The sequence below is a fragment of the Chiloscyllium plagiosum genome, unplaced genomic scaffold (genome assembly GCF_037043375.1).
Source record: "Chiloscyllium plagiosum isolate Xiang-an unplaced genomic scaffold, Cpla_swu_hap1 HiC_scaffold_6, whole genome shotgun sequence".
Lineage (NCBI taxonomy): Eukaryota > Metazoa > Chordata > Chondrichthyes > Orectolobiformes > Hemiscylliidae > Chiloscyllium > Chiloscyllium plagiosum.
This window is the reverse complement of record NW_028270144.1, coordinates 16,610,996-16,630,747: the sequence shown is the minus strand read 5'-3', so window position 1 is coordinate 16,630,747 and position 19,752 is coordinate 16,610,996. Positions and strand designations below refer to the sequence as shown.

Below are 19,752 nucleotides of genomic sequence, written 5' to 3'. Positions count from 1 at the left end.
ACATTGCAGTAGTATAATACCATACATTACAGTTGTATAATACTATTAATTGCAGTATGTAATACTATACATGGCAGTAGTATAATGTGATACATTGCAGTCATATAATACTACCGATTGCAGTAGTATAATACTATACATTGCAGTATATAATACTATACATTGTAGTAGTATCATACTATACATTGCAGAAGTGTAATACTAAGCATTGCAGTGGTATAATACTATACATTGCAGTATATATTACTATACATTGCAGTGGTATAATACTGTACATTGCGGTATATAATACTATACATTGCAGTAGTATAATATGTTACATTGCAGTAGTATACTACTATACATTGCAGTAGAACAATACTACACATTGCAGTAGTATAATACAACACATTGCACTAGTATAATACTTTACATTGCAGTAGTATAATGCTATATGTTGCAATAATATATTACATATTGCAGTAGTGTAATACTATACATTGCAGACATATAATACCATGCATTACAGTATTATAATACTATACATTACAGTATTATAACATATACATTGCAGTATATAATACTGTACATTACAGTAATAAAATACTATATATTGCAGTAGTAATATACTATACATTGCAGTTGTATAATACTATATCTTGCAGTTATATAATGCTATACATTGCAGCAGTATAATACAATATATTATAATAGTATAATGCGATGTATTGCAGTGGTATAATACGACACATTGCAGTAGTATAATCTATACATTGCAGTAGTATAATTCTGTACATCACAGTAATATACTACTATACTTTGCCGTAGTATAATAGTACACATTGCAGTAGTATAATACTATATATTGCAGTAATATAATACTATACATTGCGGTAGTATAATACTATACATTGCAATAGTATAATACTATGCATTGCAGTAGTATAGTACTATACCTGGCAGCAGTATAATGCTATACATTGCAATAATATAATACTATACATTACAGTAGTATAATACTATACATTGCAGAATTGTAACACTATACATGGCAGTAGTATAATGTGATACATTGCAGTCATATAATTCTACACATTGCAGTAGTATAATACTATACATTGCAGTGTATAATACTATATATTTCAGTAGTATAATATATACATTGCAGTAGTGTAATACTATACATTGCAGTAGTATCATACTATACATTGCAGTAGTGCAATACTAAACATCACAGTGGTATAGTACGATTCATTGCAGAATATAATACTATATATTACAGTAGTATAATGCGATATATTGCAGTGGTATGATACTATACATTACAGTATATAATGTACATTGCAGTAGTATCATACAATACATTGCAGTATATCATACTGTATATTGCAGTAGTATAATATGTTTCATTGCAGTATTATAATGCTATAAATTGCAGTAGTATTATATGATACATTGCAGTATTATAATGCTATACATTGCAATAGTATAATATTATGCATTGCAGTAGTAATATATCTACACATTTCAGTATTGTAATACTATACATCACAGTAGTATCATGCTTTACATTGCAGTAGTGTAATACTAAACATTGCAGTATTATAATACTATAAATTGCAGTATATAATACTATACATTGCAGTAGTATAATGTGATATATTGTAGTGGTATTATACTCTATATTGCAGTATTATAATACTATACATTGCAGTAGTATAATATGATACATTGCAGTATTATACTATACATTGCAGTAGTATAATACTATACATTGCAGTATTATAATGCTATACATTGCAATAGTATAATATTATGCACTGCAGTAGTAATATATCTACACATTTCAGTATTGTAATACCATACATCACAGTAGTATCATGCTATACATTGCAGTAGTGTAATACTAAACATTGCAGTATTATAATACTATAAATTGCAGTATATAATACTATACATTGCAGTAGTATAATATGATATATTGTAGTGGTATTATACTCTATATTGCAGTATTATAATACTATACATTGCAGTAGTATAATATGATACATTGCAGTATTATACTATACATTGCAGTAGTATAATACAATGCATTGCAGTAGTAATATACTACACATTTCAGTATTGTAATACTATACATTGCAGTCGTATCATACTATACATTGCAATAGTATAATACTGTAAATTGTTGTAGTATTATACTATACATTGCAGTAGTATAATACTATAAATTGTAATAGTATGATACTATACATTGCGGTAATATAATACTAAACATTGTAGTATTTCGATATGATGCATTGCAGTATATAATACTACATTTCAGTAGTATAATGCGATATATTGCAGTGGTATAATGCAACATTACAGTGGTATAATACTATACATTGTAGTAGTATAATCTATACATTGCAGTAGTATTATACTATACATTGCAGTAGCATAATACTATATGTTGTAGTAGTATAATACTGTACTTTGCAGTAGTATAATACTTTACATTGCAATATTATAATACTACACATTGCAGTATTATAATACTATACATTGCAGTAGTATAATACTATACATTGCAGTATTATAATACTACACATTGCAGTAGTCTAATACTATACATTGCAATAGTATGATACTGTACCTCAAAATGTACATTATTGTCTGTGAAGAGCTTGGGACATCTCCGAGTGTATAAGAGGGGTTACAGAAATGCATGATTTTTATTTTTACCAATCAGCCACCAGAATTTGCATTATAGGATGAGAACATAGGTTCCTCTGTGGCCCCTGTTCTTTCAGTTAATTGACTTAAAATTTAAATTGTGAGCTGCAGAAAACGATTAATATCTGCAGTGATGAGAAAAAATGGTTTAAATGTTAATTTTATTTTGCTCGGAGCTTGGTAACAAACCTTTTGCCAATTTTTAAAAAATGTTTTATAATATCTTGTCACGTTTTAGCCTTATTTGTTCAAAGTTTGATCATCATCAAAGATGCAAACTTACACCTTAATTTGTGTTGCCCAGATATCGATGAATGCCAAAGTGGGATATTGGAGGAGAAAGCTTGCAACCATTCCTGTCACAATGTGCCTGGGAGCTATCGCTGTTACTGTGATGAAGGATTCTATATTGCTTCAAATAAACGGAACTGCATTGGTGAGAAACACAGAGGCAGAAGCCCTCAGCATGTCGAAAAACGTTTGAATAAAGATGTGAGATGCTGCAAACTAACAGCTATGGCCAGAGCTGGGTTGGGGGATTTGGTTGGGTTGGCGTTGTTGACCATAAAAGAAGTAATAGGTTCAATGTTCTTCTTCAGTGCCATAAATACTTCAACGTTTCCATGTTAGTTAAACCTGCTGTGAATGCCTGTGTGATTGCTTGTGTGTGATTGTTTGTGTGACTGCCTGAGAGTGTGTGTGTTTGTATGTCTATGTATGCTGTATGTGTGTATCCCTATATGCTCCTGGTGAGAGAGTGTTCACATGTTCATATCTTCTGCAATACTGTGTCCAGTTCTGGTCGCCCAGTTAAATGAAGGATATTATTAAGCTGAAGAGGGTTCACAAGGGTTTTACAAGAATGTTGCCGGGTATGGAAGGTTTGAGTTATAAAGAAAGGCTGGGACTTTTTTCACTGGAGTATAGGAGGTTGAGAGGTGACCTTATAGAAGTAAAATAATGAGGGGTATAGGTAGGGTTAATGGTAGTTGTGTTTTACCTAGGATTGGGGATTTCAAGACTATAGGGCACATTTTAAGGTGAGAGGAGAGAGATTTAAAACAGACATGAGGGGCAATGTTTTTACACAGAGGGTGGTTCGCATGTGGAATGAATATCCTGAGGATGTGGGATGTGGGTACAGTTACATCATTTAAAAGGCAATTGGATGGATACATGAATCAGAAACATTTGGAGGGATATGGGCCAGGAGCAGGCAGGTGGGACTAATTTAATTTGGGATTATGTTCCGCATGAACTGGTTGGACCGAAGGGTCTGTTTCTGTGCTGTATGAGTCTCTAATTCTATGTGTTTGTGTACATACGTAAATGTGCCTGTGTGTTTGTGAATATGTGTTTAAATGCTGATGTATGTGTGCTTGTCTGCTTTTATTGTGTATGTATCCATGTGAGGAGGAATTTGTGTGTGAATATATTCATTTGTGTCAGTGTGTGCATGAAGAATGTTTGTGTATGTAAGTGGATGTGCTTGTATATGTGCCCATGTGTGGGGGTGTATATTGCACTTCAGTTTCCATTCCTTACACAAATCCTGTCATGCTTTGATGTTTAGTTCATTTCGTAAACTCTGGAATTCCCTCCCTAACCCTGTCCACCTCTCAGAACACTCCCACGTTTAAGATGCCTCTGAAATCCTACTTGAGTTTGCAACGTGTCACAACACACTAAACCACTGACCATGGGACAGGTATTAGAGGAATACAGTGGTTTGTTTCGAATGTCTTCCTGGTGAATATCATCTTGAACTGGATGAGAAAACCATTTAAACATCATCCAAGAAAGGTTCTAAGTGATTCTCATGGCCAAGGCTGAAAGACAAGAAAGAGCTGGAAAAGAAGGGCTTAGTCAAGCAAGAAGTTCCTCCTCCAGAATAGACTAACTGCGTGGCTGAAGTGAAACATACTGAGACTATGTGTTGACTCAAAGGACTGAGAAAGCTAGAATTCTGCTCGAGCTTGCAAAGGCAAACGTCTTCATGCCTATTGATGCAAAGGGTTAGAGAACTGCTTTGTAACTACTTTCTGGATAGCAAGTGGTTGCACATGGTGCTTGGCATTTCCATAGCTCAGGTGAGTATTAATGCCAACACCATGACAGAGTTATTATCTTCCCAAAATGGAAGCTGGAAGTGGATGATCTGCTAGTTTACTGATACAGAGACACAATGTAAGAAGTTATTACTGACTACGATCAAAATCTCGTGCGAATGTTAAAACTCACAGATTACCTAAAAGCTGAGCATGAAAAACTTGCAATTCAAGATTCCTGAAGCCAACCTAGGGTGTGTACTGGCAGTAAAAATCTTGGAAAGGCCGGAGTTGTAGCAGCATCCATCAGATATCAAGGCACATTTGTTGGAGTTGTCAACTGTTTAGCAAAACTCTTCCCCAATTTGTCACCACAGTGTGGACCATTCCATCAACTCACTGTCAAAGATGTGCAGTGGTTCTGAGGCAAAGAACAAGAAGCCGTCAAGTAACCAATGATAGCAACCGTAGTGCTGAAATCAAATGATGATGTAGCCCAGCAGTGTGAGGCCAGTGAGATGCATCCTTGTGTGAGGAGAATAATTGGTTGCATATTCATTCAAACATTAAGCACAGAAAATGATCCTAAGCTTGGGTCAAGAAAGAATGCCTGATTATCCATTTGTTTGAGAAACTGTTCACTGATATCTGCTTGGAAGGGTCAAAGTGTCAGCTGAGCCCCTTTGAAGCATTTTCATCAAGATTTGGTCTGCTTCACGGTTTTGAAGAATTTATTTCATTACCAAAGGTAATAGCTGGACATGAGATATAGTAAGAGAGAACAATGACATGCTGTTGAGAGTAGCAATCCTTATGAAGAGGGTCAAAGATGCTTTGACAGAGGGTGAAATCTTCCAAATCCAATGAGAAGCAGCAACTTGACATGTTCAGAGCAGTGACATTAACTAGAACAGGCAGGAGGTTTGATCACATCAAACAAACTACCCAACAATATGCAACACTCCAAGTGTTGCAAGGAGTAATGATGAAAGGATATCCAAACGTATCAAGGATACTCCTGGTGGTCAAGAGCATAATAAGCATTTAGAGACTGGCATGATTTAACAACTGTATGTGCAATAGGTGACTCATGATGTAAATGATGGATGCAATTCCTTTTGCATGATTGGGGGGTGTTTGGGATAAACTGAAATCCTGTACTAATATACCTTCTAGCGTACTGTTGTAATATAATGCCCATGAGGTACTCATTGCTGATATCCATCTCGAAAACAATTCAACAAAGACACAATCCTGCCTGAACTATTTCCTGTCAACTTGTAGCAGTTTGATTGATAAATGCTCCTGTGAAGCATCTTGGAGTGTTTTGCTTTATATTAACAATGCTGTGTAAATGCAAGGGGCTGGCAAAGCACAGCTGGCCAGGCGGCATCCGAGGAGCAGGAGAATCGATGGTTTGAGCATAAGCTCTTCACAAGTTGTTTTTATTGTGAAATGAAAAATGTGTTGCTGGAAAAGCGCAGCAGGTCAGGCAGCATCCAAGGAGCAGGAGAATCGATGTTTCGGGAATAAGCCCTTCATCACTTTCTCCTCCTTTATTGTGAAATACTGAGAACGAGGGACTTTGCTTATGTGGAGAGATTGGAAAAGTTAGGATTGCTTTTCTCAGAGAGGAGAACATTTAGGGGAGATGTAATAAAAAGTTTTGAATTTATGGAAGTTTTGATGGAGTAAGTAAGGTGAAATTGTTTTCAGTGGCAGAACAGTCATTAACCAGAGGGACTCAGATCGAAGATTATCAGAAAATGAACCACAGGAGGTAATGAGGAAGGTTTGTTTTTAAAATACAAAAGTTGTCATATGATCTAGAATGTTCTACATTCACAGCCGGATATTGTCGATGGCCAGACAAGTGCTTTCAAAGGACAAGTCGTCATTGTAACTGAGATTCTGTGCTGTCTGTTCTGTTCAATATTACTTCAGTATTCCAAAAGGGAATTTGATACATTATATATTCAAAGGGGAAAGAATTGTCAGGCTATTGGGAAAGTGCTGGGGAAGTGGAATTAATTGCATTACTCTTTTAAAGAGCTGACACAGACATAGTGTGTGTCTCTGTCCCTGAGATGAGGGCTAGCCACACTTTAAGGTATTTCCCTCTGCTGCCCTCACCTCCTGTCCCAAAGCAAGACAGGTCCACATTTTGATTTTGTCCATCCAAGTCATCACACACGTTCCTTATGCACATTTTCCAAGTGGTATACCATTCATAATCTCCTTTTTCCCAAATGCTGCTCTACTGTTCCTGTTGCACACCCAGAATATGCAAGATTTACCAATATTACTGCCCCAAGCAATTCTTTTTAACCCTGGCTTTCTCAAAAACCTGCCTGACTGTCCTGGGACACACTTAATACCTGGCTGAACCCTTGCATTGCAAATGCTGCTTTTCTGAGCCTCATCACTCATCTTGATAGCCCTCTGTTCACAGCCATCGTTTGTGGCCACATAAATGTTTTCAGACGACAAATTGTCATTGTAATCGAGTTTTTGTTTCTACTCCATAACCATTTATGTGAGCTCACAACACATGACCCTTGTTAAGTCTAACATGAATTTCTTTGGTAAAATCTTTTCTCAGTCCATCCTCATCTCCTTTGTCTTTTCAGCATTGACTAGCACTACCACCCCTCCCCCCTCCACTTTCAGCTATTCACAGTTTCTGTTAATACCTCTCACCTATTCACTTCCCACTCAGTCTAACGTCAGCAATCCCTTTGTCTACTTTCCTGTCTCATTCTCCCGAGATGTTAACTCTGTTTCTCTTTCTCCACCGATGCGGCCAGACCTGCTGAGTTTCTCCAGCAATGTCTGTTGTTGTTGTTGTGGGTCAGGAGATGGGTTAACCTGATCAGGGGCAATCAGCCATTGCTGTAAGATCATAAAAGAGGAAGGTGACCTACATCTTCCTCGGCTTGAGCATGTGCAAATCGAAGTCTCTAGAGATGAAGATTAGTCTTCTGGGATGGTGCTACCTAGGGGAGCCTAGCTTCCAATTGACACTTTATGAGATCTTGCTGTGCACAAATTAGCTGCCGAATTTCCTACACTCCAACAGTCAGAACATGTCCAAAGTTCTTCATTGGTATGCAGTTTTTTTGGGATGCCCAGATGTGGGGGGCAAGGTGTAATCACAATATAAGTTATTTCATTGAATTCTGACTCATGCTGTACGCTCTTTAACATTTCAGATAAGGACGAATGCCTTATGCACCCAGAAATCTGTGGGAAAGCAGCATGCAACAATCTGCCGGGTACCTTCGAATGTAAATGTGCCGCAGGATACACCTTCAATCCCATCACGAAAGACTGCCACGGTAAGGGCTGAACAGAGATCTCTCAAAGGCCGACAGCAACTTGCACAAAAACTCTGGAAAGAATGGAATAGGCCATTCAGCCCTTCGATCCTGCTGTGCCATTCAATATTATCGCAGTGGATCATCCAACTCAGTCCCCTGTTTCTGTTTCCTCCCCGTATCCTTTAGCTCCGAGAACAATATTTCTCTCCTCCTTAAAAACATTCAACATTTGTGGCCTCGACTGCTTTCTGTGGCAGGTTGAAATGAGAATGACAGCTAAGTGTAATTGTGAGGCTCACACTGATGCTGAGTAGTGACACAGTAACTGTCCTTGCCCCAGTTACTTCTGCGCAAAAATGTTGCATTTCTTTGGAACAGGAAGTTAATTGGAAGTGATGTTGGTGACAGAAACATTTTGTGCAGTACCAGGGCCTCAGTTGGCATCTGACCGAAAACTGGCGTTAAAAGCAGAGGGAGCCTATAGGCTGGCCTGGCAAAACCTTTTGTTAGAAGGAGTTGCACCCACCCACATCCAGTTTCGTGTTCTTCACCCATCACCTCCTATTCTTCATCTCACCAAGAAACACACTTGTATGATCCAGTTCCCCATTGTTTGTTACTGGGAAGTGAGTTTATTACCAGGCAATGCCAGCCTTCATTGACAACCCCAGACACCAGGAAGGAGGGGCTTCAGTTAACAGTTGTTAAAATCCCTACTGATTGGTAGCAGGTCATTCAGCCCATCAAGTCCACACTGACCCTGCAAGGGCATCCCACCCAGTCCCATCCCTGTAACCCTGCATTTCCCATGTCTAACCCACCTAATCTGGACACTATGGGTACCTTAGCATGACCAATCTACCTAAGCTGTACATTTTTGGACTGTGTGAGGAAACCCACACAGACATGGGGAGAATGTGCAAAGTGCACACAGTCACTTAAGGTCCCTGGAGCTGTGAGGCAGCAGTGCTAACCACTGAGCCACCATGTTGCCCAGTTATGGCTGCACTTTTCTAAGATCAGAAAGAAGAGGAGAGATTTGGTGGTGGTGCTCAAACTCTTGCAGGTTTCTGCCAGAATCAGGGAGGAGGAACAGTTCCAATACTAGAAGCACCAGTAACCAGCCAATAGAAATTTAAGGTGAGTAGCAAAAGAAACTATGAGGAGAACTTTTTTTAATACAGTACGTTGATGTGATCTGAAATACGCTGCTTGAGAGGGCAGGGAAAGCCAATTTAATAACGGGGAATTGAACTGAGAGGAGAAATTTGTAGGCCTGCGGGGAATAAGTGGTCACAGTGGAACTACTTAGATATCTATTTCAAAGAGCCAAGACAGGTAGAGTGGGCAGAATGGCCTCTTGCACTGGAAAACCCCTTGATTTGGTACCTGTCTAGCTTGCAGCAGGTGATTGAGTAGTATGGAGTTGCCTAAAGATGATGATGGATCTTTTGTCATTTGATTGGTCAATAAATGCCGGCCATTCCCACGTACCATGAATGAATTTTTTAAAAGTATGTTGTGGGTGTGGAGTCAGATATGAGCCTGGACTGGCTAATTAGGGCAGATTTCCTTCCCTGAACAATATAGTGAAACAGTTGTTAAAATCCCTACTGATTGGTAGCAGGTCATTCAGCCCATCAAGTCCACACTGACCCTGCAAGGGCATCCCACCCAGTCCCATCCCTGTAACCCTGCATTTCCCATGTCTAACCCACCTAATCTGGACACTATGGGTACCTTAGCATGACCAATCTACCTAAGCTGTACATTTTTGGACTGTGTGAGGAAACCCACACAGACATGGGGAGAATGTGCAAAGTGCACACAGTCACTTAAGGTCCCTGGAGCTGTGAGGCAGCAGTGCTAACCACTGAGCCACCATGTTGCCCAGTTATGGCTGCACTTTTTAAATGACTATTTATTGTGGTGACAGCTGCAGAACTTCAGATTTTACACAACTTGTTGCAGTGGGATTCGAACTCCTGACCCACTTCCTGTCCACCCTACACACAGCCATCCCACTGTGAGCATTCTCTCATGTTGGAATCCGAACATCCAGTTGCACACTGAATATTTATGTTGGAAAACATGATGAAAAGTTGTATGCAGCATCCTATCGATGAGCTCTGTGTTATTATCTCTTCAGCGGTTCTGTGAATTTACATTTCCTTCAGTAAGAAACATTCTTTTTAAATGAAGGAGGAAAATGTGTTTCTGAAGTTTGATCTTCTCCAAACAGATATCGATGAATGTGCAGCGAACTTGTGTGCATATGGCTGTGTGAACTTCCCCGGCAGCTACTCCTGTTTCTGTGATGGGCGAAAAGGAGAGAGGTTATCCCCTGATGGTCAGAGTTGTCAGGTGAAGGAAGAAATAATGTGCATCTTTCACAACCTCAGGCTCTCTCCTAGTGCTTTACAGACAATGACATTACTGGCGTCTCTCTTGTGATGTAGGAAATGCCAGAGAGCTAACCTAGGCACAGCAAGCTCCCAGAAACAACAGTGTGATCACGATCAGATTATCCCCCTGTCCAGATGTTGGTTGAGGGATAATAATCAGCTAGGACAGCAGAGAGACCTTTTCATGTTACAGCATCAAATGTACATGTGCAGAGTAAAACTGGCCTCTGAGAACCAGCTTCCAGTGCCCGCACTGCTGTGGCATTTCCCTTCCTGAATACAGTGCTGCCAACTGCCAGACCTCAGGCTGGAAGTTTGGTTATATTCAGGTATGGGGTTGGCGCAGATTGGCGAGACCTAGTTCTTAGTAAATCGTGTATTTTATTGAACATGGTACCGTCTGTTTTCTGTTTGTCTGTTTTCCTCTGTCCAATCCTGTCTTAATCTCGTATTCCTTGGTTAAATCATCAAAATCTGTCCAGCAAAGTAGTCATGGAAGTCATGAAATTTGACTTCATTGACAAGGTAGATTATCTTATTTACATAATGTAAATGTCGTTTTCATGTGGGTCTGGTATATTTGCAGACTTGTTGGGATTCAGTACAATAATAATGAGACGTGCCTTACCATGAGATGTGGTTTAATATTGTTGAAACAAACACAATTCTATGACACCCACCTGTCCCTCTAATTTCCCAAGTAGCCTTACAGTTCTTAAAAGTCTTTGTTCTCAGACTGGTTTAAAATCCACTTTGTAAGTGCAGATGGTAAAGAACCGATTACAGATGGCCTGCCTGAGGGTGAGGCTGTTCTCCTCCTCCCCAAGGGTCCTGCTTCTTGTGCTGACACTGTCTCCGGAGTGTCAGCCTCTCTCATTTGAGTTGTCCCTTGAAGTACAGTTGTCCATGTCATCCCCAAGTACAGTGGCTTACTATAGTTTACTATGTCGGCATGGTAACTAACACAGATTCCTCCTGTGTAGTTACGCCAGTTTGATACAGCAATGAAATTAACATAAGTCAGTTGCTCCATGTCACTGAGTTTCTGTTTCAGGTAAGAGTGTTACAAAAGGCAGTGTTGGGTATTATAACTTCACTGTAGATTGAGCTGACCCCGGGAGCTGAGCTGTCTCAAACACAGTTCTGTCAAAACTCTGATCTATTGTTCCAACTGAAACCTCACAGCATTGTCTCATCAACAGTTACTTAATATAGTCAATCAAGGTAAAGGACTTGCATATCTGTCTGGCCTGATTCAGTTTGACAATGAGCTCTGTAAGATTCCTGGCTTACTATCTCAGCATACCATCAAGTTAGCCAGTTTTACCAACATGCCATTCAGTTGGCCAATGTTGCTTTTAGTGTCCCAAAAGAGCTGTCATTTTAATTAAGATGGACATCCCTTTACCTGCAATATCAACATTTATCCTTTACACGATAGAAATAACACTTTTAGATTAGATTCCCTACAGTGTGGAAACTGGCCCTTTGACCCAACAACTCCACACCAACCCTCTGAAGAGTAAACCACCCAGACTCATTTCCCTCTGACTAATGCACCTAACTCTATGGGTAATTTAGCACGGCCAATTCACCTAACATTTTTGGACTGTGGGAGGAAACCGGAGCACCCGGAGGAAACCCACGCAGACACGGGGAGAATGTGCAAACTCCACACAGACAGTCACCCGAGGCTAGAATTGAACCTGGGTCCCTGGTGCTGTGAGGCAGCAGTGCTAACCACTGAGCCACTCAAAGTCACAGCTTTAACTTTTTCACAAAGATTAGCAAAATTGTAATAGAGTCTACTTCCTATTGCTCTCACATGTGCTATCTGATTTTTCAATGTCGTACCCAGTGTTATTTCCATTTCTTATTCAAGTAACATGCAGGATCTAATAGCTGAGCCATTGCTCTGAAATTTCTCTCTTACCAGGCCGAGGTTGTGAATTTCTAGTATGACACAAATGAAGTCTTTCAAACATAATGTCATATAGTTTGCAAGCAAACTCAAAAGATCATTACTTTCCGAACTCATTGAATCAATAAGTCACTTCAGTTAACGACTGTCACATACAGCTAATGCAACACAACCCAATATAGTTTCAGTCTTTGTATCGTATTGCATTTTCTTTCTTTCTTTCAGCAGAACTGCTTTTAAGAGCGGTGTTCAGAAAAAAAACCATCTTGTTTTAACCATAATCCCAATGCAAATTCTGAGATCCTGTTGTAGTCTCTCTCATGCTGTGATCTGCTGTTGTCTCACAGACTGTGATCACCTCATCAGGATTAGGAAGCTTTGTGTCCTCTGGAACGGATGATATTTCCTCTGAATAACAAGCTGCCGTCCATCAATATCACAGAGTTGCAATTCTGGATTGCTGGATGTTAGTTTCCCACATCTGGTTCGTCTGCTGTTATGTTGCTGTCTCCAGTATACTTGAGACAGTATACTTGAGACAGCTTCCCTGTTGTACAGTACTCCTTCTGACACAGTTACACGGTTTTCTTGCTGGACAATAACAATCTACAGCTTAGATTAAAATAGTGGGAGCAATTTTACATGTACAGTGTTCTGCTGTTCGAACAATAATACTTCATCACCTTGCATCACTCAGACAGTCTCGCTCCTCTTCTGTGACTGTATAAACCTTTTTAGCATGCCTATTTCCTGCCTGAAGACCTCCAATATCCTAATCATCACTGATGTTCCTCAACTCAGGTATCATGGTGCATACTTTGAGTTAATCAGCTTTTCCCATTATAATACACACTTTTGCTCGATACATAGCCACAAGACAACTATTCTTCCTTTCAATTTTTTAAAATCTCAGACTGTGTAATCTTTACCTATATCCATTTCTTCGTTCTCCATTTCATACAGTGTGGAAGCAGGCCGTTCAGCCCATCAAATCCCCAAAGAGCAGCCCATCCAGACTCATACCCGTCCTCTATAACCATGCATTTCCCAAGCCAAGCCACCCAACCTGCACTTATTGGGACTGCGACATAGACACAGGGGGAATATGCAAGGTGCACACAGATGGTTGCCCAAGGGCAGAATTGAACCCAGGTCCCTGGCGCTGTGAGGCAACAGTGGTAACCACCGTGCCACTGGCTGCTTGGGTCATTTAGGTTACCTCGTGTTACCTGCAAGAATCTGTAAAGCAAATTACGGCCCATGGTCAAACGAAGTGACTGGTACACTGCACCTTGAAGATATTTCCATCAGTGCAAATGATTTTCCCATTAATGTTGTTGACTTCAGCACAGCATACTCGCAGTGATAGATGTATTCGTCAATCCCCCATGAGTTTGAACTCCGATGGAAGTGGGCTGTAACCTACCATTAACAGTTGTGCTGCTGTCTGATTCTGCGAGGTTCATTCAACTGACATGTTGACATCTCGTCATGCTTTGACAAACTCCTGACATCTTTCTCTGTCCCTGGTGAAATACTTTGATTCCTAAGTTTTGCTAAGTACAAACAAGTGCTCATCCACCTAGGTCCAAGCTCTGGGACACTACAAGTCTTTTGCCGCCAAGAACGTCTTCCCGATTGTGTGCACTGTTCATCTCAGATCGCAATGTCCACCCTGAGTGGGCAATTCCCCCCACATTCCCAACTTGGATTCTCTGTCTGATATCATCCAGTTCCAGATCTTTGTCTGAACCTTTTTAAGTCTCTCTGTGTCATCTTTAATCTGTGCGTAACTGTTCCAAACCATATGAATAATTCAGTTTCCTTCTCTAGTAAAGACGGTGTGTTTGAACCACCAGTACTTTGCTGGTGTCTTGTTATTCATGCTAATCTCGGTTTGGGCAGAATTGATTTGCTCATGAGTTTAAGCTCCCCCTCCCCCCCCCCACCACTGTGAGCTCTGTCATGCCTAGCAAGCACTTATCTGCACAAAAACAGGAAGGCAGCAGCTCTGGCAGCATCTGTGCAGAGAGAAACAAAGTTAATGTTTGACCTCCAATCCACCTTTTCCATAGGATGCTGCCAGACCTGTTGAGTTTCTCCAGCACTTAATGTTATGTCAGATCTCCTGCACCTGCAGTATTTTGCTTTTATTCCTGTTGATTGTGATCTGGCCAGCAGTAATCTCGGCCTCTCATTATGCTCCTCTTGATTGGCTTCGGAGTTAATGATGTCACCTGGGATTCCTTGGACCATTTTATGGATTTCCTGTTGATAAATCTCTGGTGTTACCTTGATGCCAAATAGCTATTTTCTGAATGGGTAAAGCCCACAGTGAATGACAGGAGTTGTCATCTCCCTTGAATCAGGATGTAGCTCCAGCTGTAGTTTTTTATTCCTTCATGGGATGAGGGTGTCGCTGGTTAGGCCAGTATTTATTGCCCATCCCTAATTGTCCAGAGGGCTGTTAAGAGTCAACCACATTGCTGTGGGTCTGGAGTGACATGTAGGTCAGACCAGGTAAGGATGGCAGTTTCCTTCCCTAAAGGACATTAGTAAACCAGAAGGGTTTTTGTTGACCATTGACAATTAAGTCATGGTCATTATTAGACTCTTAATTCCAGATGTGTTATTGAGTTCAAATTCCACCACCATTGAATTTATCATATTAAAGCATTGTACAGTACAGGAGGGGGCCATTTCACCCATCATATCTGTACCAGCTTCTGAAAGAGCTGCACAGCTAATTCCATTCTCCGTTTCCTTAGCCGATATATATTCAACTCTCTTTGAAACCTCAGATAGAATCCACCTCCTCCATCACTTTCACAGGCAGCACATTCCAAATCCTAACAACTCCGAGTGAAGAAGTTTCTCCTCATCTCACTCCTAGCTCTCTTGCTGACAGTCTTGAAATTGTGAGCCCTACTTACTCATATATCAATTCGTGGAAACAGAATGTTCATCTTTACCCTGTCAAAATTGTTTATAATTTTGAACATCTCAATAAAGTGACCTCTTAATTTTCTCTGCTTCAAGGAGAATAAGCCCAATTTCTCCATTCTTTCCTTGTATCTAAAATTCCTCACTCCTTGTATCATTCCAGTAAATCTCCTTCACATTCGGTCCAGGGTTTTAACATCTTGCTTTAAATGAGGAGCTCCAAACTGAACACAATACTCCAAATGTGGTCTGACCAATAATTTGTAGAATGTAGCATCACTTCCATGCTTTTATACTCTACACTTCTATTTATAAATCTAAGCCTTATAAGCCTTCTTAGCAACTATTTCAACTTGCCTGGCCACCTTCAGAAAATTGTTATAGAACATAGAACGGTACAACACAGTACAGGCCCTTCGGCCCTCGATGTTGTGCTGACCTTTTATCCTACTCTAAGATCAGACTAACCTACGTACCCTTCATTTTACTATCATCCATGTTTCTATCCAAGAGTCGCTTAAATGTCCCTAATGTATCTGACTCTACCACCACTGCTGGGCAGTGCATTCCACCCACTCACCATTCTCTGTGTAAAAAACCTACCTCTGATATCTCCTTCAATCACCTTAAAATTATGCCCCTCATGATAGCCATTTCCACCTTGGGAAAAAGGCTCTGGCTATCCACTGTATCTTTGCTTCTCATCACCTTGTACATCTCAATCAAATCATCTCTCATCCTTCTTCACTCCAATAAGAAAAGCCCTAGCTCCCTCAACCTTTCTTCTTAAGACATGCCCTCCAGTCCAGGCAGCATCCATTCCACAGGCACACAGATGTGTGGGCGAACACTAAGCTATTGTGTAAGAACAAAAGAGCATGTTTCCAAAAGGGTATCGTGCTTCATGTCACCTGAGGTAAGATGTAGTGTGAGATCTTTTTATCTTCAGATCACATGCTATCCTGATCATGCCCCATAAAGGCATATGTACCGACTGTGAGATGCAACACAACAGTATTATTGCTACCTTTAGGCCAGAAGCCTCGTCTCAGGATGTGATGACCATGGAGCTGGGTCATGACATGTTCAAATAAGTTGATTTAAACAAAAATCTTGTCAGCGATTTTAAAAATGTGAAATGGTTTTTTTCTTACTTTACTGATTTTTTTCTCACTTAGAGTCATGGAGATGTACAGCACAGAAACAGACCCTTCAGTCCAACTTGTCTAAGCTGACCAGATATCTTAAATTAATCTAGTTCCGTTTGCCAGCATTTGGCCCATATCCCTCGAGACCCTTCCCGTTCATGTACTCATCCGGATGCCTTTTAAATGCTGTAATTGTATCCCTCTCCAACACTTTGATAGTTTATTCCGTACACGCATCACCCTCTGTGTGAAAAACTTCCCCCTTATGACCCTTTTTGATCTTTCCCCTATCACCTTAAACCTATGCCCTCCAGTTTTGGACTCCCCTATCCTGATGAAAACATCTTGTCTATTTATCCTATCTATGCTCTTCATGATTTTATAAACCTCTCTAAGGTCACCCCTCAGCCTCCGATGCTCCAGGGAAAACACCCATAGCCTATTCAGCCTCTCCCTGTACCTCAAACCCTCCAACCTTGACAACATCGTTGTAAATCTTTTCTGAACCCTGTCAAAATTTTTCTAAAGCTAGTATTTCCCCTTCTCTTTGTTCCTTCTTCAGTCCCTGATTTGACTCAAATTCAATTGACTTCCATCTCCATTATTTCTCTGTATCATTCTCAATTCTTGGATCCCAATTAGTTAAGGAGGTAAGTTGTTGATCCCATCCTTCACTGAGATCCTAGATGCTGTTTCACCCTCACCTCACTGTTAACAGCTCATACTCCCAGTGAGGGGAGAACATTTGCAAGATGACCGATTGCAAGAACAAATCTAACGAGCAAGGCATGTTATGAGATGCCCAACTCCAGTGGAACCTGTGCCAATCAGTCAATGCTGCAGGTCAGGGATCAGGCAAATCCCTTCAGTGCAGATGGGCTGCTTGTGTGGCACCTTGTAACTGATGCTGGTAGTGCTGCCTGATAGTTAGTGATATTTTTCTGATGGTAGGAGACTGTTTGGGATAAGTGGGAATGGTGGAAGGGGTGGGAATTTCTAAATGTTTGCAAGTGTGGGAGCTGGTGTGTTATTAATGTGAACTTTGTATTCTGTCAGGAAATCCCCATATGCGTCGCCTTGCAGACCAGCAGGAAGGCAGACATTCTAAACATGGGGGAGCTCTTTGCTGGCATTCCTGTTGTCTATGTTCGATTCAAGATTTCCGCTAACAGCAGGTGAGGTTTTGGCACTGTACAGTTGAGTTCTCACTTACCTTCTTTAATTCTTATGAAGCTCACTTTATTGGAATCTTCATCCACTCTAACTGTCTGATTTATTGAACAAGTTGACAGCACAATTTAAATTGTTATGAGTGTTTTCAATTTCCTATAAATGCTGTATGCTAAATTAAGCATTTCTAAATGTTGTAATGTAGAAAATGTAGCAGCCATTTTGTGCACAGCAAGATTCCATGATCAGCAATGTGATGTTAAGTAAGCAGTTCATCTGTTTTTTTGTTACTGGTGGTTCAGGAGGTGATATTAAATAGAATGAAGAAGCAACTTATATTAATAGAGCACCTTTAATGTGATGAAACATTCTGTTACTTCACAACAGTACTCTCAAACAAAGTATGATATCAGGACAGATCGGCAAATGATTGGTCAGAAATTTTAAGGAGAGTCTTGAAGGAGGAAAATGAGGTTGACGTGGTATCATTTAGGGAGGCAGTTCCTGAGCATTTAAGGCCAGTGTTGTGGAACTTGAAAGGGTTCAGAAAAGATTTGCAAGGATGTTGCCAGGGTTGGAGGGTTTGAGCTTTAGGGAGAGGCTGAATAGGCTGGGGCCGTTTTCCCTGGAGCATTGGAGGCTCAGGGGACATGTTACAGAAGTTTATAAAATCATAAGGGCATGAATAGGGTAAATAGACACGGTCTTTTCCCCAGGGTAGGGGAGTCCAAAAGTAGAGGGCAAAGTTTTAAGGTAAGAGGGGAAAGACATAAAAGGGATCTAAGGGGGCAACTTTTTCACACAGAGGGTGGTACCAGTATGGAATGAGTTGCCAGAGGAAGTGGTGGAGGCTGGTACAATTGCAACATTTAAAAGGCATTTGGATGGGTATATGAATAGGAAGGGTTTGGAGGGATATGGGCCATGTGCTGGCAAATGGGACTAGATTTGGTTAAGATATCTGGTCAGCATGGACGAGTTGGATTGAAGGGTCTGGTTCCATGCTGTACATCTCTATGACTCTATGACTGAAGACACAGCCACAGGCAGAGCAATAACAACTGGGAATGTTCAAAAGATGAGCATTAGAGTAATGCAGATATATCGGAGAGGGTGATAGGGCTGGAGGAGCTATCGAGGTATGCAAGGATGAGCCCATGCAGAAATTGAGGGTGAGTATTTTAAAATCAAGCTGTTGCTTGACTCAGAGCTAATAAAAGTTACTGAATACAGCCATAATAGGACAAGGGCAGCCAATTTTAGATGGCTTAACTTTAGTATAGAACATTGAAGCCTGAGTGCGTTTGACTAATCAAGTCTAGAATTGATATTCTCTGCTCTTTTTCCTGAAGTTTAGTTCACTGCTTATTGTTGAAATTCATTTCATGTTGTACAGGTTTACAGCAAAATTTGACCTGAGGACCTATGACTCAGAAGGTGTTATATTCTACGCTGAAACGAATGGGAACAGTGCCTGGTTCCTGTTCGCTGTTCGGGATGGAAAGCTGGAAGTTCAGTTCAAGAATGAGAACATAGCCAAGGTGACAATCAGTGGTGGACCAGTAATCAATGATGGAATCTGGCACACAGTAAGTTATCTCCAAATCTAAAGCCCAAAAGCAGCCCATTTTTTCCATTGAAATTGTGCTAACTCTCTGAAAGTGTTAAAACGTAGTCTTACTTTATTCATAGCAATGCAGAATTTCTCCTTTCCAAGTACAGTAAACCTTGTATTAACCGGCACCTGTAGGGCCAGGAATGTGCTGATTGATCAAATATTCCGGTTGATCAAGAAGTTCACATAATCAGTGTTAAAACACACACGAAGTAAGATAAGCTTAGTGCAGAGGGTTATACGCATCATTGTTCAACTTTATTTACAGCACAAGTCACTTAAATAATAATACAACTTTGCCTGAAATAAAACTTATTAGCAGAGAGCCTTCTCACTCGCAACCTCAACTGATTGCTTGAAAATCGTGATAATACAGTAAACAGGCATTTCAAGGATATAACTTTTGCTGGTTTATTCAGAGCACTGGTTTATTAGTTGCCATTTAAAACAAGGTTGGCAGCATTGATCTACTGTCCTTTTGAGAG

The 19,752-nt window shown here is 40.3% G+C and overlaps 1 protein-coding gene across 1 annotated transcript in view; it reads left to right on the top strand.

Annotated features, from left to right (window-relative positions):
* pros1 (protein S) overlaps positions 1–19,752 on the top strand; it is a 63,410-nt gene that overhangs the window by 22,825 nt on the left and 20,833 nt on the right. Inside the window, exons 6-10 of the mRNA XM_043691241.2 lie at positions 3,002–3,133; positions 7,958–8,083; positions 10,308–10,429; positions 17,539–17,657; positions 19,049–19,241. Coding sequence (XP_043547176.2) covers positions 3,002–3,133; positions 7,958–8,083; positions 10,308–10,429; positions 17,539–17,657; positions 19,049–19,241 — 692 coding nt within the window. The remainder of the gene's footprint in view (positions 1–3,001; positions 3,134–7,957; positions 8,084–10,307; positions 10,430–17,538; positions 17,658–19,048; positions 19,242–19,752) is intronic.